Source organism: Balaenoptera borealis (assembly GCF_965194805.1).
Source record: "Balaenoptera borealis genome assembly, chromosome: 3".
In the NCBI taxonomy this organism is placed as follows: Eukaryota; Metazoa; Chordata; class Mammalia; order Artiodactyla; family Balaenopteridae; genus Balaenoptera; species Balaenoptera borealis.
The window spans coordinates 161,085,734-161,110,255 of NC_138866.1; the positions used below are offsets into that span (position 1 = coordinate 161,085,734).

General features: G+C 38.3%; 1 protein-coding gene across 5 annotated transcripts in view; it reads right to left on the reverse strand.

The window, feature by feature from the left end:
- The window catches only part of KIN (Kin17 DNA and RNA binding protein), a 36,162-nt gene that overhangs the window by 340 nt on the left and 11,300 nt on the right, over positions 1-24,522 (reverse strand). For 3 of the 5 annotated variants that reach the window (XM_082387163.1, XM_082387161.1, XM_082387160.1), the window contains 5 exons: positions 13,109-13,238; positions 11,115-11,165; positions 6,278-6,346; positions 5,063-5,162; positions 3,495-3,595 (listed from right to left, as the gene is read on the reverse strand). In XM_082387163.1, coding sequence (XP_082243289.1) covers positions 3,495-3,595; positions 5,063-5,162; positions 6,278-6,346; positions 11,115-11,165; positions 13,109-13,238 — 451 coding nt within the window. Of the gene's footprint in view, positions 1-5; positions 2,471-3,494; positions 3,596-5,062; positions 5,163-6,277; positions 6,347-11,114; positions 11,166-13,108; positions 13,239-24,522 lie in introns of those variants that run through there. The other 2 variants (XM_082387164.1, XM_082387162.1) reach the window with 2 other exon arrangements.

The following is a 24,522-nucleotide window of genomic DNA, read 5'->3' on the forward strand; positions in this document are numbered from 1 at the left end:
TACAAATTAAAATAATTGAAGAAGAGGTTAAGAACACACATGTACTTACAAGACAGGAAAAGGACACACACTTCTGGATCCAAATTTGCCTTTTTCACATCGCTAAGATACCATTAAGGTAGCTAACAGTTCCACACATCTGTGAATTTTTAAAGTATTCTACGGCATCCTCATCAAGAACTGGCCATATTTTCTTCAGTGCTATGTGGCATGTGTTATCTCTAGACCCTGTGGCAGAGCCTGGCTAGCTGGTCAGTATCTCCTCTGCTTCCTGGATAAAGTCACACTTCCTGGCTCCTCCTGTGGTCAGGTATGGCCGTGAGATGGAGCTCCGGCCCAAGGAAGGGAACAGAAGTGACGCGGGCCCCTTCCAGGCCCAGGCCATGCTCCCCTCCACAGGCAACCCGTCACGCTCCCCGCGGCCTGCCTGAAGCACACAGACATGGCAGCTGTCAAAGCCCCGGCTGAAGGTGGTAGAGCCACAAGTCAGAAGGACCCTGGGCTCACAAATCACCCCTAAGAAAAGAGCCATTCCCTGATTCAGAAGACCTGTTCTGGACTTCAAAATGAGAAGTTAATGTCTATCATGTTTGTGCCATTATCAGCTGGGTTTTTTTTTAAATAACAAATATTATTTTAAGCAATACAAATCCTCATACTCAAACATATTTGTCTAGTTTAGCTGTGACAGGCTGGTCTTATTGCAGAAAATGAGTCTAACCTGAAATATGTTTTCTTCTTCCCTTCATATCCAACAAAAAGGGAAAGGGGAAAGAAAACTGGATTAATGAAAGATGATACCTGTCATAAAAGCTGATACAGCCTGGGAACACAGAGGCTAAGAATATGAGCTCTGGACCCAGACTGCCCAAGTTCAAACCCCACCCTCAGCAGGTGACAAAACCCCTCAGTGCCCCATTATCCCCTAGTGGGGAACAGTAACAGTACCTACATTACTGGCTTGCTGAGAAATATAAATGAGTTAGCACATATAAAGTGCTCAGAATAACATCTGGAACATAATATGCATATGAGCTCAGTAATTCTTAACTCTTATTATTAAATCTTTCGGTTAAAGTTTAAAAGTTGCTCCTCTCCACTGCGAAATAGAAAATGATGACGATGACTCTACCCCTGGGCTGAGATTTCAGCATTTCTTAGATTCCTTTAAAAAAATGCTTTTAAAATGTCTTCCTTTTAATGTACTATAATGATTACATATAAAGGAAATAAGTTCCCAGATAAAGCATGACCCAGCTTGACTCTTTCATTATCAAGTTCAAAGGTCGAAGGTCAATCACACTTCTGTGATAAGAAGGCCAAGCAAGGGATAAAGAAGGGGGCCAGACTTGGGTTAACTAGGCAAGTAGCTAAAAAGCTGGGGCTGGTTTTGAACAATTTGTGAGCTATTTAAAAAATCTGCTTAATAAATGTGTAAATTTCAAATCTTATGATACTGATACTAAAATTTAAGATGCCAGAAATAATAAAAAAAGGAGAAACCACTCGAAAAGTTCATGTTTTTCAGGGCATTGACTTGGAGAAAACATGCGGACGTAGAGACAAGCTGACCGACATGCACAAACCAACACAGATATTTTTAATGGAGGCAGGCTGCAAAAGAAGAAAAAAACAAAAAATTCCCATGTGGGTTTCCTCTCCCAAGAGTACACGCTGCTTTGCAATCAACCAGAAAGGCCTTCCCTGCGATCACCTCCGAGGTTCTATCTCGGTCCGGCTCTGAGAGCAATGAAAGCATTAGAGGGGAAGATGGAGCTATGGGTTCACAGCAAGGCCGGGAAGAAAGCAGCTCTCGAAAATCATACAGACTGGAAACCAAAGGTGTGGATGGAACCTAGAATACCCTCAACAGTACTGAGTCGTTCTGTTTCCCTTAGATGAAAACGTGAAGCGAGATCTAAGTTGGATAGTATTAGGAAACTACAAAGTGGAGGAGATTCAACCTGCCAAGGAAATATGAGAGTTTCCACGATCTTATGCTGATTGAATCAGGAAAAAAAAAAAACTGATTTAAAAAAGAGCTTCAATCTGTTCATGTAGTCAGATTAATAAATTCCCTACTGACAGGTGACATTCCCTGTTCCTTTTTTTCCCCTTAGAGTTTATGTTAGTTGGTGATTAGGTTAGTATTTTCAAGGACAGGGAAAAAATGCTTAATTTACTGAAATGTGATTTCTTTCAAATAAGAACCTAAATGGTTTTTCTAGAAAGCCTTCCTGAAACACATATTCTCAAACCAGTTCATAGGTGGGCTCAGGGGACCTAACAACTCCTTAAAGGGAACACATAAAATTTGGCAGTTTATGTGCAGTTTCTTGCAGAGAGCCCAAAACTTTCATCAGACTCTTCAGGAAGTTGATTATTCCCCCAAACACTAAAACTTCCTGTACTGGAGATGAAAAAGCCTCTCGTTTAGAGATAAAGATACACGGTGCAGTAGCGCAGGGATCTAAAAAGAATCAGGCAGTTAGGAAAAAACATGTTTCAGACCCTTCCTTCTGAAGACAGCTCAGGTCTCACTCAGCCTCATGCGCAGACCTGTCAGTGGACCATCAGTTCTAAGTCAACGAGCAATTTTACTTAAATGTCAGATTTCTTAAAATTAATTACTTTATTGATCTCTCCTACCTTAAATCCTTTATGAAAGAAAGAAGGACATTAAAAAATATTATTGAACTCTGGCTTTTCCCCCATTAACTCTGACTATACATTCCCCACTAATCACACTACTACGGCAGATTGAATTTTATGTTAGATGTGGGGGAAAAAAACTGGGATACAAAACTATGTGTAATATATACAATTTTATAAAATACAAAGACTGAAAAAAACAGACCAAAATATTAATGGAGGTTATCATTTGCCTGGAGGTTTACGGGCAATTTTAAAAATTATTTATATTAAATTGTATTTTTCAGCTTTTATCCAAGAGAGCTGCTAGAGACTGAATGTTTGTGTCCCTGTCAAAATTCATTCAATACATTCAAAATGTGATGGTATTAGGAGGTGGGGTCTTTGGGAAGTGATTAGGTCATGAGGGCAGAGCCCTTGAGAATGGATTAGTGCCCTTAAAAAGGGATCCCAGAGAGCTCCCTTTCCCCTCCCACCATGTGAGGACACATTAACCAGGAAACAGGCCTTCAGCAGACACCGAATCTGCCTGGGCCTTGATCTTGGACTTCCAGCCTCCACAAATGTGAGAAGTAAATTTCTGTTGTTTCTAAAGCCACCCCAGTCTATGGTATTTTGTTATAGCAGCCTGAACAGATTAAGACACATAAGGAATTTCTTTTGTAATCAGAAAATAAAATGCTTTAGTAATGTCAGTCATTAGAGAAAATAAGCTTACAGATTTCCAAATAGGAGAGAAGGCAAACAGAAAACCCAAACGTAAAACACCAATCCAACAAAAAAAACCATAGCACGTTTTAAAAGCATTTTGAAATTTCTGTCTTTGTGTAAACTATACTTACGGTTTCAATGACTATAGTAGCTGAAAAAGTCTTCTCATTGATGGATTCTAGGGTACCTTCATTTCCTCTGTAGCCTCCATTTAAAACGAGAATTCTTTTTCCTATAACAGAAAAGGGTTAACACTTAATAAAAAGAAAATGGCCACTTTCTTCTACTTTCTTACAGCCAAATGCAATTACACTGAATCAACGTAGTAGAAAACAAAACTATTCTCTTAGAAGTTCTTAATCATTTAATATCTGTATGATTCTAAAGTACAGTTTGTAGATACTTTGATTACTATAAACTTACAAGACTCATCATTTTTTCTACTTATTTGTCAAGAGATGTTTTAATTTTATACCAAGGAGTATAAGGTTCTTGGAGGAGATGCCCAGAGCCCAGAAGTAATCAGAAAAAATTCAGCTTACTTTTAATTTCTCTCTTTTTAAAATCATAAGATGGTTGCTAGTTTCATAAAAGCGTAAATATATGCCTGCTATTTGGTTGAGCCATTCTATCTCTAAGAATTTTCTCAACAGAAATCATATATCCATACAAAGATCTGTATGTGAATGTTCATATAGCAGTTTTGTTTGTAATGGCCAAGAGCTGTAAACAGCCCCAATGTCCATCAGTAAGTGACTGGATAAAGAAACTGGAACATCCACATAATTAAATACTTGGCAATGAAAAGGAATAAAGTATAGATGCACACAACAACGTGAATGAATCCAAAATGATGCACTTACTGAAAGAAGCCAGACAGAGACACAGGACACGTGGTATGATTTTATTTATATAAAATTGTAGGAAAATATGAGCTAATCTAGAGTCACAGAAAGCAGATTGGTGGTTGCGTGGGGGACACGGGAGACACAGCAGGGAGCGAAGGATTATAAAGGAAACAGAGGAAACTTTGGGGGGTGATGGACACATTTGCTAACTTGATTGTAAGGATGGTTTTCACGGGAGTATGCATGTGTTGAAAACATCAAATTATATACTTTATACAGATGCAGTTTATGTCAATTACATCTTACTGAAGCTGAAAAAAAAGTCCACAATTTCTAATCCATAAAATGAATTTTATTTTAGGGAGAAAGAATACAGGAGACTAGAGACTAACATTATCACTGTGCCAGCAATGATACCACCATGAAGAGTCTGGGTCAGAGGCAAACAACCTAACTACAGAAGCATTTATACTAGATATGTGTAAGACAATTAAGGAAAAGAAAATGCAAAATAATACTGACTTTTACTCTACCATCTCAAATAGCTAAACAAGTATATTAATAATAATCCTAATATGATTGATTTTATCCAGATATGTCTGTGATTTGCTTCTGGAAAGAAAACAAAGATTCTAGAAAGGGAAAATTTATTTATGCCACAAAATAGCTTTCTCAGAGGACTGGTAAACTACCACCTCACCAAGTCAAACTGGGATCAGTTATACTGGCAATTACATGTTTCTAAAAAGGAAACTCATACCCAGAACTATCAAGTAACGTCAAAAACTAAGGTTTTAAGAATGGAATCACTTATTTCGATGGTATATTAAGTGGTCTGCAAAAAGATTTACCTGGTGCTGGAATTACTGTTTCTAAATGAGTCTGGTCAAGTTTCAGCTTGTCTCCAGAATCAATCATCTTCACGACAGCTGTGTAATTGTCAATTACTTCCTGCCATGTAAAACCAACACTTTTATAACAGAAGAGAGATGTGAACACAAAGTCCAAAGGACAGAAATAAATGTAAACAATGAAATTCTAACCAAAAGGTAAGAGTAACTTGTTTTAAGAGTAACTCCTTGTATCAATGGAGTTTATTTTCTAGATGCCATATATGACCTCAGGCTATGGTTCTTAAAGAATTCAGTTCAAAGCTTAGTTAAAGTTTTCATCTGGAAAGAAAAGGCTGGTGATCTTAGAATAAGACTTTAAGAAATACAATGAGAGGGATAATTCTGTGTCATTTCAAGTACAGTAGGAGGGCAACTTATACACGCACAAGGCTGGGTGCTAGCATGAAACTATACTTAGGAAAAGCAAAAGAAAGAAAAAGACTGGGACTTCCGTGGTGGCGCAGTGGTTGAGAATCTGCCTGCCAATGCAGGGGACACGGGTTCGAGCCCTGGTCTGGGAAGATCCCACATGCCGCGGAGCAACTAGGCCCGTGAGCCACAATTACTGAGCCTGCGCGTCTGGAGCCTGTGCTCCGCAACAAGAGAGGCCGCGATAGTGAGAGGCCCACGCACCGCGATGAAGAGTGGCCCCCACTTGCCGCAATTAGAGAGAGCCCTCGCACAGAAACGAAGACCCAACACAGCCATAAATAAATAAAATTCTTTAAAGAAAAAAAAAAAGAAAGAAAGAAAAAGACTGGAGCATTGATTTTTAAATTTTAAAATCCTAGAGCAATCAAAAGATAAGTCTCTCAGGCAAACCACAAGGAAGTCCTCCTTGGAACTCTGGGGCACTATCACATTGCCCGTCATTAACAAAGGGAATGTACCTTACTTACTAGCAAGGTGCGCTCACTGAATTTTTTTAAGTGGGATTTCATACATACCATTTGCTCTAGTAAGAAAGTGGACCTAAATTAAGTATAAACTATGGCTGGAAATGAAATATTTCTCCAACCATTGTGAAGTCAGCCTTCCTTTCATGGAACCAGCAAGAACCTTAGACACACTGCTTCTGTTACTAGGACTTGATTTTTAAGGAATATCAAAATGGCTTTACTCAGCCACACACCAGCTCCTTCCCCAAATTCCATCATAACTTCATGTTCTTACCTTAACAATCCCCTTTTTCTTATGATATTTCTCTCCAAGTTTTTTGGTTATAATTTTCACTACAATTTCCTGGAAAATAAGAAAAAAATAAAGATGGAAGGAATGATATAAATTATCTTTCCTCTTTTGCTCCTTCATTTTAAACATTTCCACCAAAAACCATAGTAAAATGTTAACTGCTTTGCTAAATAAGACATTCTGGAGTTGGAGGCCTTCCCAACGATGGCAGATCATTTCCTTAGTTGTCTCTTTTTATTCAACATAGTTGGTTACCAAGAGGAAAAAAACGCATATCTCATGGCTGATTTCCATAGTGAAGGTTTCCTGAAATCTAAGACTTTCATCCACCAATCTCAACTCTATTAATCCAGGTCTTTCATAGACAGCTTCTTTCTTTCTCTCCATTCAAGGAAGAAAAAATGCCAAGGATGTTTTATGTTGACGTTCACCGCTGACAAAAAACTCAGAGAGCAAGAGTCTCACTGGGAACTGCAAGAAACGGAGGCTTCGAGCTAAAGCACAGCACTTTCCACAATGCTCTTTTCTCACGATGTTGCTCTGGCTTTTTGATAAGACTGGACTCCTCCAGACCAGCTCCAGCTGAAAGCATTGCTCTGCTGAGCATCTAGTTCTCAACGGGAGAGAAATCTGAGTTTATTTCTTTTTTTTTTTTTTTTTATTTATAAATTTATTTATTGATTTATTTTTGGCTGCATTGGGTCTTTGTTGCTGCGCGCGGGCTTCTCATTGTGGTGGCTTCTCTTGTTGCAGAGCACGGGCTCTAGGCGCGGGCTTAAGTAGTTGTGGCTCGCTGGCTTCACTAGTTGTGGCACACGGGCTTAGTTGCTCCGTGGCATGTGGGATCTTCCCGGACCAGGGATCGAACCCGTGTCCCCTGCATTGGCAGGCGGATCCTTAACCACTGCGCCACCAGGGAAGCCCCATGAGTTTATTTCTTATTAATGCATTCTGAGTTTGCTTCTTTATCATTGTTTTCCTGAGTTCGATTAGCTAACGGCTGACGATGAAAATTAAATCACCTGACTTAATTCCAGATTCACTACAGCAATTCTGTATTTGCTACTTCAAGTGGATACAGCAGAAGTACTAGATGGTCACAAGTACTTCAATAAGCCAGGCTAAACATTACATTAACAAAAACCTAGTAAGGACTTTGGGGGAGAATATTTAACAGCAGAAAAATATGTTTAAGAGAAGGCTTGAATGTTCTTATTCTTAAGCCAGTATTCTATTAAGACTTTCTCAATGAAGCCATATAATACCAACAGCTTCTCTGATTTCTGGGCTAAATTTCTCAAGGCCCTCATGGGTACACACACTTATAATTTAAACGTAATTCATTACTTCATTGTACTATTGACACTTGCTCATAGCACATCTGTCAAAACTTTCTTTTCTGAGTTTAAAAACTAAAGCTCTCCAATGCATCTCTGTGGGCTGCTGGTTATTTTAACACACATACTGCCCATTTCAAAATGAGACACACACTGAGTCATTGGATCCCTGTTGGCTGAGCTTCACTTTTAATGTAACATTCTCCAAGAGGAACTAGGAAGAAAATCTGAATAATTTACTATACCAGAAGATTATCAAACTGAAAATAAAATTTTATTGAAAGTATTGTCAATGCAGGGACTTCCCTGGCGGCCCAGTGGTTAAAGACTTCGCCTTCCAATGCAGGGGGTGCGGGTTCAATTCCTGGTTGGGGAGGTAAGATCCCACATGCCTTGTGGCCAAAAAACCAGGGCATAAAACAGAAGCAATACTGTAAGGAGTTCAATAAAGACTTTAAAAATGGTCCACATTAAAAAAAAATCTTAAAAAAAAAAGTATTGTCAATGGGAAGAGAACTTTTGGACTAACTAAAAATGCTTTGCTTTTTTTTTTTTTTTTGCTTTTGGTTTGTTTTCTTTTTCCTTTAAACCAATGGTTCTGAACAAACGTGATTCTAAACATGAGAATCACCTAGGCAGTTAGTGAAAACAGCCATTTCACCCCAGGAGACTGGATAGTGGTAGTATTGAAGCATATATATCTTAGAAAGAAATGGTCTAAATTTTTTTGAATTGTGCTCTGTTTAAGAACTACTGCTCTAAGCAAAATTCTTGATTACACGTTCATAAACAATATATGAAACTATTAATATCAAATGCTAGCTACTCCAACAGGGAAAGCAAACAAAATAATTCATAGATGGTTGCCTCTCTCTAGGTCCTTCCTTTTCTAATCCTGACCCAAACTTCTACTCAGAGACGGAAGTAAGGGAGACTAATGCATCCCAGGAAGTACTGTTTATCAGGGCAGAGTACAACCTAGTGAATCTGACTGCCAGGGAAATCCTAGCTCACCACTTTCTAAATGGCCTTGGGGGAATTACTCAAATAATCTATACCTCAGTTTTCTCACCTATAAAAAGGGAATAATAACAGTAATTACCTTGTAGGGCTGATACGAGAATCACCTGAAATAATTCATATGAAGCACTTTTTTTTAATATATATTTTTTTAAATTGAAGTATAGTTGATTTACAATGTTGTGTTAGTTTCAGGTGTACACCACAGTGATTCAGTTATATGTATATCTATTCTTTTTCAGATTCTTTTCCTTTATAGGTTATTAAAAAATATTGAGTATAGTTCCCTGTGCTATACAGTAGGTCCTTGTTGGTTATCTGTTTTATACGTAATAGTGTATAACTGATAATCCCAAACTCCTAATTTACCCCCTCCCTACCCCCTTCCTTTCCCCTTTGGTAACCATAAGTTTGTTTTCCATGTCAGTGGGTCTATTTCTGTTTTGTAAAGAAGCTCATTTGTATCTTTTTTTTTTTTTAGATTCCACATATAAGCGATATCATGTGATATTTGTCTTTCTCTGGCTGGTTTATGAAGTACTTGTTTTCTATTTAATACAGCAAGGATTTTCATTTTACATAACTTATTTCATGATCTTTCATGTGATCACCAGGCAAATGTTTCCCACTGTAAAAGGACATAAACTAAGACATGGAAACAAAATTATTTTTAAGCTAGTGAGGGAATAACTATGAAGATTTAAATTAGAACTTTATGCTTTTTGATCTTCCAGATTATTATTAATAATAATAATAAATCAGAAATTTTCAAATCAGAAATTACCCAAATAATTACCTTTCACTCTCGTGTTATTGATCAAGCCAGCTTCTTTAAGGATAACTAAGATACCCTGAAGGTTTTATGAAAACTTCATATTCCAGTAAGTTCAAAATCGAGCAGCAATAAATAAAAAATATTTAAAGTACTGAAATGTTTAAAGATTATTATGCAATTGTTATCTTAAAAGAACAAGAAATAAAGTGAAATAAGTCAGAGAAAGACAAAAACTATGATATCGTTTATATGTGGAATCTAAAAAATACAACAAACTAGTGAATAAAACAAAAAAGAAGCAGACTCACAAATATAGAGAACAAATTAGTGGTTACCAATGGGGATAGGGAAGTGGAGAGGGGCAATAAAGGGATGAGGGGAAAAACAGTTATTACAGGCTTACATGAAATCATGTGTGTGAAACTTTTGAAAACTGGAAAGCACTACAGAATTTAAAGAGTCTTTCCCTCAATAAAAAAATTTTTTTAAAGACTTTAGTAAATTAGATTAAGAAAAAATGAAAAAAGAAAGAAGAAGCAATAATAAAAAACAAATCTTTCCTTGAACGTATATAATTAAAACCTGTTTTTAGAAAAGGGAACCCTCTTGCACTGTTGGTGGGAATGTAAATTGGTGCAGCCACTATGGAGAACAGTATGGAGGTTCCTTAAAAAACTAAAAATAGAACTACCATATGACCCAGCAATCCCACTACTAAGCATATACCCTGAGAAAACCATAATTCAAAAAGAGTCATGTACCACAATGTTCATTGCAGCTCTATTTACAATAGCCAGGACAGGGAAGCAACCTAAGTGTCCATTGACAGATGAATGGATAGAGAAGATGTGGCACTTATATACAATCGAATATTACTCAGCCATAAAAAGAAACGAAATTGAGTTATTTGTAGTGAGGTGGATGGACCTAGAGTGAAGTAAGTCAGAAAGAGAAAAACAAATACCGTATGCTAACACATATATATGGAATCTAAAAAAAAAAAAAAAAATGGTTATGAAGAACCTAGGGGCAGGATGGGAATAAAGACACAGACCTACTAGAGAATGGACTTAGGGACATGGGGAGGGGGAAGGGTAAGCTGGGACAAAGTGAGAGAGTGGCATGGACATATATACACTACCAAACGTAAAATCAATAGCTAGTGGGAAGCAGCCACATGGCACAGGGAGATCAGCTCGGTGCTTTGTGACCACCTAGAGGGGTGGGATAGGGAGGGAGACGCAAGAAGGAAGAGATATGGGGATATATGTATATATATAGCTGATTCACTTTGTTATAAAGCAGAAACTAACACACCATTGTAAAGCAATTATACTCCAATAAAGATGTTAAAGAAAAAAAAAAAAAGCTGTTTTTACAACAAAGTACCTAACTGGGTATTCTTATAGCAAAAATTGAAAATAATTCCAGGCTTAAATTCAAGGTGTCCATACACAAATCTGGCATTAAACTCAAGAAGCATTACTGGTCCATGAACATGAAGTAACCCTCTAATAACAATACAACCAATACTTACAGAGTAGATGCAAAGACAAGTCATCAAAGTTATAAATCTATCTATAGAATTTACAGATATTTAAAACATTTAGCCATTTATACCAAATGCTATTTAAATCATTCGCTTAAAAGCACATTTAGAAGTAAGAAGCCCCAGCGGGATACGTACAGGCTGGAGCCAGTAATCTGTTCGGGCAGCTCTTTTCTTCTCCTCTTCAATCTAGAGGACGCATGAGACATTCATAAAATTACCTCTTTAAAATCCTCAATTTATTTCAAATAACATTCCATTTAGCAAAAGAACACCATAAAACACACTTCACAGAAGATCGATATAATTTGCAAGCTCAGATAAACACAAACCTTTTTTGCAATTAGTTTTTGATTGGAAAAAAAAGCAACTTGGATTTAAGAAAATAAGTGATAGGCAAGTCAACTGACCAAGAAGATAAACGCAAACAACCTCTATTGGGTCAATACTGCAATGCCACCTGCCAGCATTACTCTGCCCTATCCCTGCTTCCTCCCCTGGACTGTCATGAGCTGGAAAACAGGCGATGTTTTCAGGGGGTAAAAACATAACTCTTACAGACCAATTTAGCACAGCATAGTTGGGTATACAGTTTGATGGCAAAGAGGAGCTTCCCTGTTTGATAAGGATAATAAAGCTTGTGAATGGAGGGGAAGAAAAACACAACCAGGAGAGAAGTAAATGAAAGGGTGACCAAAAGGAAAACGTGCTGACCAGCCGACCTGGCTGTATCTCACAGCTTTTTCTTTCTCACCTGCTCAGTTAACCCTAAGTACCTACTTTCAAAGGGACTGAACAATGTCGCTCTTTGGTTGATTCAAAACCTCATCTTAATTCCTCCAACTTTCCAATATGAACAAAAAGTATTCTAAACTTGGCATGGTTATAGTCTAAGCAGGTAGATCTGGCTTTCCATTTTACTTTGAATTAAATTCAAAATGGCTTATAAGACCTCTGTGGTGTTGCCCCTGTTTCTCTCTCCAACCTCAAATGTCACCACTCTTGTGCTTACCATGCTCTAGCCACCTGGATCTTCCCTTTGGATGCTGAACTAGAGACCTCCCCTGCCCTAGCGGGGGAACAAGCTATCTCCCCACTCCCTGCCCTCAGACCTCCTCAGCACATAGCATTTTGTAATTACTTATCCACTGGTTCACTTGGTCGTGGAATGCCTCCTTCACTAGGGTGAAAGCTACATGACATGCAGGGACTGTGTTTTTCTCCCTACTCTACACATGCAGGACCACATGATGCCCAGCACATAACAGCAACTCAGTATCTGCTGAATGATGGAGTGACTACATCTCACAGCGTACACACGTTATATTATACTTTAAGCTTTTCTAACTGTCCCGCATTGTGTGAGGACTCAGTAACAGGGAAGACCAAACAGTTACCCCCATCCCTTCACAAATGAAGAAAAGGGATGAGGAGACCAGAGGAAATGATGTTACGGGGAAAAACGTTAGCTTCTTGTATCCATTTATTCTTTCTCTTCACCTTTTCTACTTATTTCATAAATTTATTGATAAGGGAAGGTGATGTGTTGGAAGGGAGAAAGGAATATTTAGGAATATATTAAGAACCTTCTGCAGAACGGCTCTAGAATTTCAGGTAAATTTAGAGCAAAAGTATAGCCCTAGATCCAGATAATCATAGGTTTTCAATGATTCATCGTATAAACTTGGCCATCAGGTTAAATCAAATTAAAAATATGTCAGAGCTTTCTCTCCCGGCTAGGAGGTGGTAAGTGGAAATCAGAGGCAACACGAGAGCCCAGGTTGGTGGGGGCATCCATGGAGGATGCCAATTTCACGAAGCCACCAAAGGTGAGCAGAGCTTTCATTTCTGGCTTCAATTACCACTGAGGTTCTCCTAAACTAACTCTATTGACCATAATTTCATGGAGTGTTTTGAAGATAGCACTTGAGGCAAGAAAATAAACCTATCTAAGGAGGTTCCAGCTCCATTCAGATGGAACTACACCTAGGCTCTTTTTTCCTAACCTGGTATGAGCACATTTTTCTCACTTTATATTAATCTCATAATTGGTGAAACTATTTAACGTTTCTTGGTTGGAATCACATCATTCCCCAAACAGCTAGAGTTGACAAGCAGTTCATAAAGCGTACCTCCATGATTTCATCGAGTGCAGATTTCTTCTTCTTCTTTTCTTTTGACTGAGCTGAGGTCTGGGAAGATTCCTTCCGTTTCACCGATGCTGCGTTCCCTATTGTCTTCAGAGCACTTGGTCCCAAAGAACTGATGGGAAGAGGAACCGTGCTGTTAACAAAAACTGTGCAAAGACGTAGGCTTTATAATGTGCAAAAGGAACAACAGAGAAGAAATCTGTTATATGGTTAGTTTCCAACAGATTAGTCAAAACTACGAAGGGTGTGTCTATCACGTACAGACTGGCAGCACCATGAGAACATGGAACCCTTCCTGTCCCTCCCACCTTCAGTTAGTGCCACTCTATCAGTGTGGCTGAGTGACAGATGACAGCATTGGCTTCAGGGTTGCCGCCACCAGGGTTTGATCCTACTTCTGCTGGGACCTTGAGCAATTAATTTTTCTAAGCCTCATTTCTTCACATATAAACGGGGATAATAATGTGACCCAACTGTAGCTCGACCGGCAGGATTAAGTGAGATGTTTGTAAAACAGCTGGTAGAAGTCCAGCACATTGTTATCAGTTCTATTTCTTTAAAGCAAAGATCTCAACATTCAATTAGAAATTTTTTTATCGTTCCCAATTGCCTAACGTCATCAGTGTACATTCTAAATTCCTGAGTGCCATGATAAAATTGTCACCACAGGCCCCAGAATGCCATCCCTGATGTATTATGTATACTTGTCATTCTGAACAATTTGCTATTGACTGAGCCATGTCCTGTGCTTCAAGCTTTTGCAAATCTGCACATGCCTCTTTTATACCTAAAATAGTCTCTCCATTTATCTCCATTTGCTGAACTTCTTTAAGATCCATTCTTCATGAGGCTTCTTGGAATTTGTCGTTTTTGAACCACCATAGCACTTTGGGGCAGGCTTCCCACTCCACCTGGTATATAACCATTTGTATACGTGACTCCTCTCTCACAGTAGGGGAGAGAATATATATAGCCACATATATATATATATATATATTTTTTTCCCCCCTGTAAAGTAGCAGTAACTATCTTGTGACTCAGATAAAATAGATGCTCCATTAATATTTGCTGACTCACTGAATATTATCAGTCTAGTTATTTGATTTGTCATACTTATAAAATACAAAGAACACATATTTGCACAAAGCTACCATGGAAACAAGAAAAAAAGTATGATTAATACAAAATACAGTAGAGTTAATATTTTCCACTCTTTGGACCTTTTCCTTAAGGCATTTAAAGGCAGCATTAGCTTTATTAGCAGCCGGATGACTGTCAGGACTCCCAGTGGAGCCTGCAGGCAACTGAAATCCCTGCTTCTTATATGGGGAGGCTGCAGGTCAGGACTCCCCCACCCTGTCTTCACGGAAGCCATTCTCTCTTTATCTAACTGGAAGGCTTTACATTTACTCTTGCAACATTTCACTTACTAGGTTTTGTCCCATAATTCAATCCTCTGACATACTTTTAAGTTCTAAGGTTTGTGACAACTGTAAATAATATACATTGGTTGTGAACAGATTAAGTCCAAATAAAGATAAACTCTTCAATGTGCTACTCAAAATAAATATTCTTTAGATTTAAATGTACTTTGAGCTAGGAATCCACTGAATTTAGCAATAATTCCAGTTCATAAACAACCCCAATATGTCTATATAAATAGGCACTAATAATCCCAGCAGAAGGGCAGCTAGGATTATGTGGCTATTTTGGGGTCTAGTAATTACCTTTTCCTTACATGTTCACAAACCACCTATTTCCTACTATAATCACTAGGAAAACAAAATGTGTCTATATATACAGTGGGGTATTATTATTCAGATTAAAAAGGAACGAAATTCTGATCCATGCCACAACATGGATAAACCCTGAAGAGCTTATGCTAAGTGAAAGAAGCCAGACACAAAAGGACAAACACTGTATGATTCCACTCAAATGAGGTAGTCAAATTCATAAAGACAGAAGAGTTGAACAGAGGTAACCAGGGGCTAAGGGGAAGTGTAGTGGGGAGTTATTTTTTAGTGGGTTCAGAGTTTCAGTTTTGGATGATGAAAAGATTTGGAGATGGATACCGGCGATGGGTGCACAACAATGTGAGTCTACTTAATGCCACTGAATTGTATACTTAAAAATGGTTAAAATGGACCATCTTATGTTATGTATATTTCACCACACAAAAAAATTAAACTGAATAGGAAAAATAAAGTTTTCTATTTAGAAAATGTATTCAGCATTACTAAATGATTAAAATGTGAGAATCATTGGAAATAAAAAGATGAACAGAATAGCCCATCAGGATCTCATGACGTAGTGGGAGAACAGATACGGAGGGCATTCCGGGAGAAAGAGCAGTAGATGCAAGCGAGGGTGAGATCACAGAGTGCTTAGGAGACAAATGGCTTAGCGGAGCTGCGGTGCAGATGGCAGGTGGTACACCTGTAAACGTAACTAGAGGTTATCATATAGACGATGGCTTAAATTGCTGAAGGTCTTTAACAAGAGAAAGACATGGTAAGATCTGACGTTCAGAAAGATCCTTTCTGCTTGTGATATCAAGAATCTCTTAGAGGGACTTCCCTGGTGGCACAGTGGTTAAGAATCTGCCTGCCAACATAGGGAACACGGGTTTGATCCCTGGTCCGGGAAGATCCCATGTGCTGCGGAACAACTAAGCCCATGCGCCACAACTACTGAGCCGGCATGCCACAACTATGGAAGCCTGTGCACCTAGAGCCCGTGCTACACAACAAGAGAAGCCACCACAATGAGAAGCCCACGCACCACAACAAAGAGTAGCCCCCGCGCGCAGCAATGAAGATCCAACACAGCCAAAAATAAATAAATAAATTTTAAAAAAAGAATCTCTTAGAGCTAAAATGAACAAATGAAAAATATAAAGAATGTTGATGAGACATGATGAAGGACAGCATTCTAAAAGATTAATAAAACATAATAAATTTGAATACCTAGTTGAAAAGAATATTCTAGAAAAACAAAAATTATACAAATGATCAAAATTGACACAAGATTAAATTGAAAAACTGAATAAACTAATGATGACCAAAAAGAAACAATCAGTAAAAACTATTCCTTCACCTGCAAAAGACACCAGCACAATATCTTACAGAAAAGTTTTACCTTTCAAGAAGTGATGATCCCGTCTTAAAAACACTATTTAGAGTAGTCAAAAGAGAATATGTATACAAATCATTTTAAGAGTTTACTATCACCAGGAGCACAGAAAAGAAAATTAAACATCAATCTCACTTCTGAACATGAAATTAAAACGCAAAAGAAAATAGCCAATTTGTTTCCAGCTTTGCTTTGTATGATATTTAATCTTACACCAGCTGCTGTAACAATAATGCCCCTCCTCCCCAAAAAAAGATCTAGTAGAAAGGTGAGAGATTGAGACAGGGTCAAATGAGGTTAAAATCAAGGCAGGAAATGAACAGTAACAGACTGGAAATGGAACGGAAGGCTTCTAGAACAGCCCTAGGATTCTGCTTTCAGTAACTGGAGTGGGCATTTGTGCCAAGCCTTCCTGGAGACGCGGAGGTGTGTGGAGGCCAGGCTGTGTCTGGAGACGGAAAACCAAAGACAGCGTGTGGCTGACAGGGTCTTGATGTTCTGGTTGGGTGTCAGGTCTGAGCCTCTGAGGTAGGAGAGCCAAGTTCAGGACTTTGGTCCACTAGAGACCTCCCAGCCCCACGTAATATCTATAGTCAAGAGCTCTCCCAGACATCTCTGTCTCAACGCTAAGACCCAGCTCAACTCAACGACCAGCACGCCATGCCAAACAACTAGAAAGACAGGAACACAACCCCACCCATTAGCAGAGAGGCTGCCTAAAATCATACTAAGTTCACAGACACCTCAAAACACACCACCGGATACAGTCCTGCCCACCAAAAGACAAGATCCAGCCTCATCCACCACTACACAGGCACCAGTCGCCTCCACCAGGAAGCCTACACAACCCACTGAACCAACCTTAGCCACTGGGGGCAGACACCAAAAACAGCGGGAACTACGAATCTGCAGCCTGTGAAAAGGACACCCCAAACACAGTAAGTTAAGTAAAATGAGAAGACAGAGAAATATACAGCAGATGAAGGAGCAAAGTAAAAAACCACCAGATGAAACAAATGAATAGGAAATAGGCAGTCTACCTGAAAAAGAGCTCAGACTACTGATAGTAAAGATGATCCAAAATCTTGGAAATAGAATGGAGAAAATGCAAGAAACGTTTAACAAGGAACTAGAAGAACTAAAGAGCAAACAAACAATGATGAACAGCACAATAAATGAAATTAAAAATTCTCTAGAAGGAATCAATAGCACAATAACTGAGGCAGAAGAATGGATAACTGACCTGGAAGATAAAATAGTGGAAATAACTACTGCAGAGCAGAATAAAGAAAAAAGAATGAAATGAATTGAGGACAGTCCCAGAGACCTCTGGGACAATATTAAACACACCAACATTCGAATTATAGGGGTCCCAGAAGAAGAAGAGAAAAAGAAAGGGACTGAGAAAATATCAGAAGAGATTATAGTTGAAAACTTCCCTAATATGGGAAAGGAAATAGTCAATCAAGTCCAGGAAGTGCAGAGTCCCATACAGGATAAGTCCAAGGAGAAACATGCCAAGACACATATTAATCAAACTATCAAAAATTAAATACAAAGAAAAAATATTAAAGGCAGCAAGGGAAAAGCAACAAATAACATACAAGGGAATCCCCATAAGGTTAACAGCTGATTTTTCAGCAGAAACTCTGCAAGCCAGAAGGGAGTGGCAGGACAAATTTAAAGTGATGAAAGGGAAAAACCTATAACCAAGATTACTCTACCCAGCAAGGATCTCATTTAGATTTGACAGAGAAATTAAAATCTTTACAGACAAGCAAAAGCTAAGAGAATTCAGCACTAACAAACCAGCTTTACAACAAATGCTAAAGAAACTTCTTTAGGCAGGAAACACAAGAGAAGGAAAAGACCTACAAAACAAACCCAAAACAATTAAGAAAATGGTAATAGGAACATACATATTGATAACTACCTTAAATGAAAATGGATTAAATGCTCCCACCAAAGGACATAGACTGGCTGAATGGATACAAAAACAAGACCTATATATATGCTGTCTACAAGAGACCCACTTCAGACCTAGGGACACATACAGACTGAAAGTGAGGGGAGAGAAAAAGATATTCCATGCAAATGGAAATCAAAAGAAAGCTGGAGTAGCAACTCTCATATCAGACAAAATAGACTTTAAAATAAAGACTATTACAAGAGACAAAGAAGGACACTACATAATGATCAAGGGATCAATCCAAGAAGAACATATAACAATTGTAAATACTTATGCACCCAACATAGGAGCACCTCAATACATAAGGGAAATGCGAACAGCCATAAAAGGGGAAATCGACAGTAACACAATCATAGTAGGGGACTTTAACACCCCACTTTCACCAATGGACAGATCATCCAAAATGAAAATAAGAAAGGAAACACAAGCTTTAAATGACACATTAAACAAGATGGACTTAACTGATATTTATAGGACATTCTATCCAAAAGCAAAAGAATACACTTTCTTCTCAAGTGCTCATGGAACATTCTCCAAGATAGATCATATCTTGGGTCACAAATCAAACCTTGGTAAACTTAAGAAAACTGAAACCAAATCAAGTATCTTTTCAAAGCACAATACTATGAGACTAGATATCAATAACAGGAAAAAACCTGTAAAAAATACAAACCCGAGGAGGCTAAACAATACACTATTAAATAACCAAGAGATCACTGAAGAAATCAAAAAGGAAATCAAAAAATACCTAGAAACAAATGACAATGAAAACACGACATCCCAAAACCATGGGATGCAGCAAAAGCAGTTCTAAGAGGAAAGTTTACAGCAATACAATCTTACCTTAAGAAACAAGAAACGTCGCAAATAAACAACCTAACCTTACACCTAAAGCAATTAGAGAAAGAAAAACAAAAAACCCCCAAAGTTAGCAGAAGGAAAGAAATCATAAAGATCAGATCAGAAATAAATGAAAAAGAAATGAGGGAAACAATAGCAAAGATCAAAAAAACTAAAAGCTGGTTCTTTGAGAAGATACACAAAATTGATAAACCATTAGCCAGACTCATCAAGAAAAAAAGAGAGAAGACTCAAATCAACAGAATTAGAAATGAAAAAGGAGAAGTAACAACTGACACTGCAGAAATGCAAAGGATCATGAGAGCTTACTGCAAGCAACTACATGCCAATAAAATGGACAATCTGGAAGAAATGGACATATTCTTAGAAAAGCACAACCTTCTGAGACTGAACCAGGAATAAATAGAAAATATAAACAGACCAATCACAAGCACTGAAATTGATACTGTGATTAAAAATCTTCCAAAAGACAAAAGCCCAGGACCAGATGGCTTCACAGGCAAATTCTATCAAAGATTTAGAGAAGAGCTAACACCTATCCTTCTCAGACTCTTCCAAAATATAGCAGAGGGAGGAACACTGCCAAACTCATTCTATGAGGCCACCATCACCCTGATACCAAAACCAAAGATGTCACAAAAAAAGAAAACTACAGGCCAATATCACTGATGAATACAGATGCAAAAATCCTCAACAAAATACTAGCCAACAGAATCCAACAGCACATTAAAAGGATCATACAGCATGATCAAGTGGGGTTTATCCCAGGAATGCAAGGATTCTTCAATATATGCAAATGAATCAATGTGATAAACCGTATTAACAAACTGAAGGAGAAAAACCGTATGATCATCTCAATAGATGCAGAAAAAGCTTTTGACAAAATTCAATACCCATTTATGATAAAAACTCTCCAGAAAGCAGGCACAGAGGGAACTTACCTCAACATAATAAAGGCCATATATGACAAACCCATAGCCAACATCATTTTCAATGGTGAAAAACGGAAACCATTTCCTCTAAGATCAGGAACAAGAAAAGCTTGCCCACTCTCACTGCTATTATTCAACTTAGTTTTGGAAGTTTTAGCCACAGCAATCAGAGAAGAAAAAGAAATAAAAGGAATCCAAATCAGAAAAGAAGAAGTAAAACTGTCACTGTTTGCAGATGACATGATACTATACGTAGAGAATCCTAAAGATGCTACCAGAAAACTACTAGAGCTAATCAATGAATTTGGTAAAGGAACAGGATACAAAATTAATGCACAGAAATCTCTTGCATTCCTATACACTAATGATGAAAAATCTGAAAGAGAAATTAAGGAAACACTCCCATTTACCACTGAAACAAAAAGAATAAAATACCTAGGAATAAACCTACCTAAGGAGACAAAAGACCTGTATGCAGAAAACTGTAAGACACTGATGAAAGAAATTAAAGATGATACAAACAGATGGAGAGGTATACCATGTTCTTGGATTGGAAGAATCAACATTGTGAAAATGACTATACTACCCAAAACAATCTACAAATTCAATGCAATCCCTATCAAACTACCAATGGCATTTTTCACAGGACTAGAACAAAAATTTTCACAATTTGTATGGAAACACAAAAGACCCCGAATAGCCAAAGCAATCTTGAGAAAGAAAAACGGAGCTGGAGGAATCAGGCTCCCTGACTTCAGACTATACTACAAAGCTACAGTAATCAAGACAGTATGGTACTGGCACAAAAAACAGAAGTATAGATCAATGGAACAGGATAGAAAGCCCAGAGATAAACCCATGTACATATGGTCACCTTATCTTTGATAAAGGAGGCAAGAATATACAATAGAGAAAAGACAGCCTCTTTAATAAATGGTGCTGGGAAAACTGGACAGCTACATGTGAAAGAATGAAATTAGCACACTTCCTAACACCATACACAAAAATAAACTCAAAATGGATTAAAGGTCTAAATGTAAGGCCAGACACTATAAAACTCTTAGAGGAAAACACTCTTATGACATAAATCACAGCAAGATCCTTTTTGACCCACCTCCTAGAGAAATGGAAATAAAAACAAAAATAAACAAATGGGACCGAATGAAACTTAAATGCTTTTGCACAGCAAGAAAACCATAAACAAGAAGAAAAGACAACCCTCAGAATGGGAGAAAATATTTGCAAGCAAAGCAACTGACAAAGGATTAATCTCCAAAATATACAAGCAGCTCATGCAGCTCAGTATCAAAAAAACAAACAACCCAATCCAAAAATGGGCAGAAGATCTAAATAGACATTTCTCCAAAGAAGATATACAGATTGCCAACAAACACATGAAAGGATGTTCAACATCATTAATCATTAGAGAAATGCAAATCAAAACTACAATGAGGTATCACCTCACACAGGACAGAATGGCCATCATCAAAAAATCTATAAGCAATAAATGCTGGAGAGGGTGTGGCGAAAAGGGAACCCTCTTGCGCTGGTTGGTGGGAATGTAAATTGATACAGCCACTATGGAGAACAGTATGGAGGTTCCTTAAAAAACTAAAAATAGAACTACCATATGACCCAGCAATCCCACTACTGGGCATATACCCTGAGAAAACCATAATTCAAAAAGAGTCATGTACCACAATGTTCACTGCAGCACTATTTACAATAGCCAGGATATGGAAGCATGCTAAGTGTCCATCGACAGATGAATGGATAAAGGAGATGTGGCACATATATAGCATGGCATATTACTCAGCCATAAAAGAAACGAAATTGAGATATTTGTAGTGAGGTGGATGGACCTAGAGTCTGTCCTACAGAGTGAAGTAGGTCAGAAAGAGAAAAAGAAACACCATATGCTAACACATATGTATGGAATCTAAAAAAAAAAAATGTTTCTGAAAAACCTAGGGGCAGGACAGGAATAAAGACGGAGACATAGAGAATGGACTTGAGGACACAGGGAGGGACAAGGGTAAGCTGGGACAAAGTGAGAGAGTAGCATGGACATATATACACTACCAAATGTAAAATAGATAGTTAGTGGGAAGCAGCCACATAGCACAGGGAGGTCAGCTCGGTGCTTTGTGACCACCTAGAGGGGTGGGATAGGGAGGGTGGGAGGGAGATGCAAGAGGGAGGAGATATGGGGATATATGTATACTTGTAGCCGATTCACTTCGTTATACAGCAGAAACTAACACAACACTGTAAAGCAATTATACTCCAATAAAGATGTTAAAAAAAAAAAAAAAAAAGACAGGGAAGCCCAAAGGAAAAACAGAAGTGAGAACTGAGTAATCTTTGTTCCAGCAATGGGGAAGCAGGGCTTATCTTTGTGCCTCACACAGCCTAAATTATCCATTTTTGATATCTAGATCACTTAGTTAATTCTGGGTTTTAAATATATAAGAGATATAAATCAACAGGAAAATAAATCCCAACCTCTAAAAAAAATACACCATAATTTCAGAAAAAGAAAACTTAGATAGTCTCTCCATTGTATTATCTACGACACTATTTTCACATTACTGTAGACACTTGAGACTGAAGTCACAGAACTTGGTCAAATAAAACTAATGTTTTTATTAATAAAATCACAGTTTGGCATAGGGATGTAATAGGCTGAATAGCAGACCCCCAAAGCTATCAGGTCCTCATCCTTGGAACCTACAAATGTTACCTTATTTGGAAAAGGGGTCTTTGCAAATGGGATTAAGTTAAAGATTTTAAAATGAGATTATTCTGGATTATCTGGGTGGGCTCTAACTGCAACCACATGCATCCTTTAAGAAGGAAGCAGGGACTTCCCTGGTGGCACAGTGGTTAAGAATCCGCCTGCCAATGCAGGGGACACGGGTTCGATCCCTGGTGCAGGAAGATCCCACATGCCGTGGAGCAAATAAGCTCGTGTGCCACAACTACTGAGCCTGCGGTCTAGAGCCTGTGAGCCACAACTACTGAAGCCCTCACGCCTAAAGCCGAGCTTCGCAACAAGAGAAACCACTGCAATGAGAAGCCCACGCACCGCAACGAATAGTAGCCCCCACTCGATGCAACTAGAGAAAGCCCACGTGCAGCAACGAAGACCCAAAGCAACCAAATAAATAAGTAAATAAATAAAAATAAAATTTAAAAAAAAAGAGGGAAGCAGAGGGGGATGACACACAGAGGGGAAGGTGATGTGAAGACGGAGCAGAGATAAATCTGAAGGGATGCAACCAAAAGCCCAGGAATGCCTGCAGCCACCAGAAGCCGGAAGAGGTGAGGAACAGATTCTCCCCAGAGACTCTGGGGGGGAGCACAGGCCTGCAGACACCTTGATTTTGGCTCAAGGATACTGATTTCAGAACTCTGGCCTCCAGAGACAGAATCAATTTCTGTTGTTTCAAGCCACCTAGTTTGTGGTAACTTGTTACAGCAGCCATAGAAAACTAACATAAGGGCGATCAATTTGGGGCCCAGTGGGACCAATCTCAACATTCATCCACATTTAGGAATAACAAATAATAAAGGAAAATAGAAACACATAAGGGTCCAAAACTATATGGCACGTGTTAAGATATACTCCAGCCTGTCTTCCAGGTCATATCACAGCAATATTTTGAAAAGAAATTTTCTTTTCAAATGTATCATATATAGAACCCAATTAACCAATTTCTTCATGATATCTAATATAGATGTTACTACTGAAACACTTTGATCAAAGTTAAGACAGTTGGCAAGTCATCCTGAAGCAGTTAGGCATTGTTGACTCAGACTGCCCGTTTCCTTCAATTCTCCTAGACACTTATTTAGTCGTGCAAATAACCACTAGCCTGTAAACTAACCAAAAAAAAAAAAAAAAAAAAAAAAAAACTCCCACAAACAAAAAACTGAGTTAGGTTAAATAAGCACCATGTAGAATATTAAGTAAAACAGCAAATCACCCAGCTTAAAACTAAATTGCAGTAGATACTGAATATACAGTGCCCTCCTGAATATCCTGTCTGATTTATCTTTTCACCTCCATAACCAAACTGAATGCACTGCACATCACAAGTACTGCACAGATATTTGGTGAAAGAATATATGAGAACTGCAAGAGAAGAGAACATGAAAAGTAGATATAAATACCTGACTACGTGCCATACCAGGGCTTGAAAAATTGCAGTTGAGGGCCAGATCCAGTCTGCTGCTTGTTTTTATAAATAAGATTTTACTGGAACACAGCCAAGCTCATTCACTTATGTATCATCTATGGCTGCATCCTCGCTCTGAGAGCAGAGTTAAGTGATGACAAAGACACATGGCCAACAAAGTCTAAAATATTTACTACGTGGCTCTTTATAGAAAAGGCTGGTCAAGTCTTGCTCAGTACCACACCATCTAGAAGGGAAGGCAATTATTACTGAGTGTCTACTAATGCACTTATATTCTACCAGGTGCTAAGGAGATAGCTG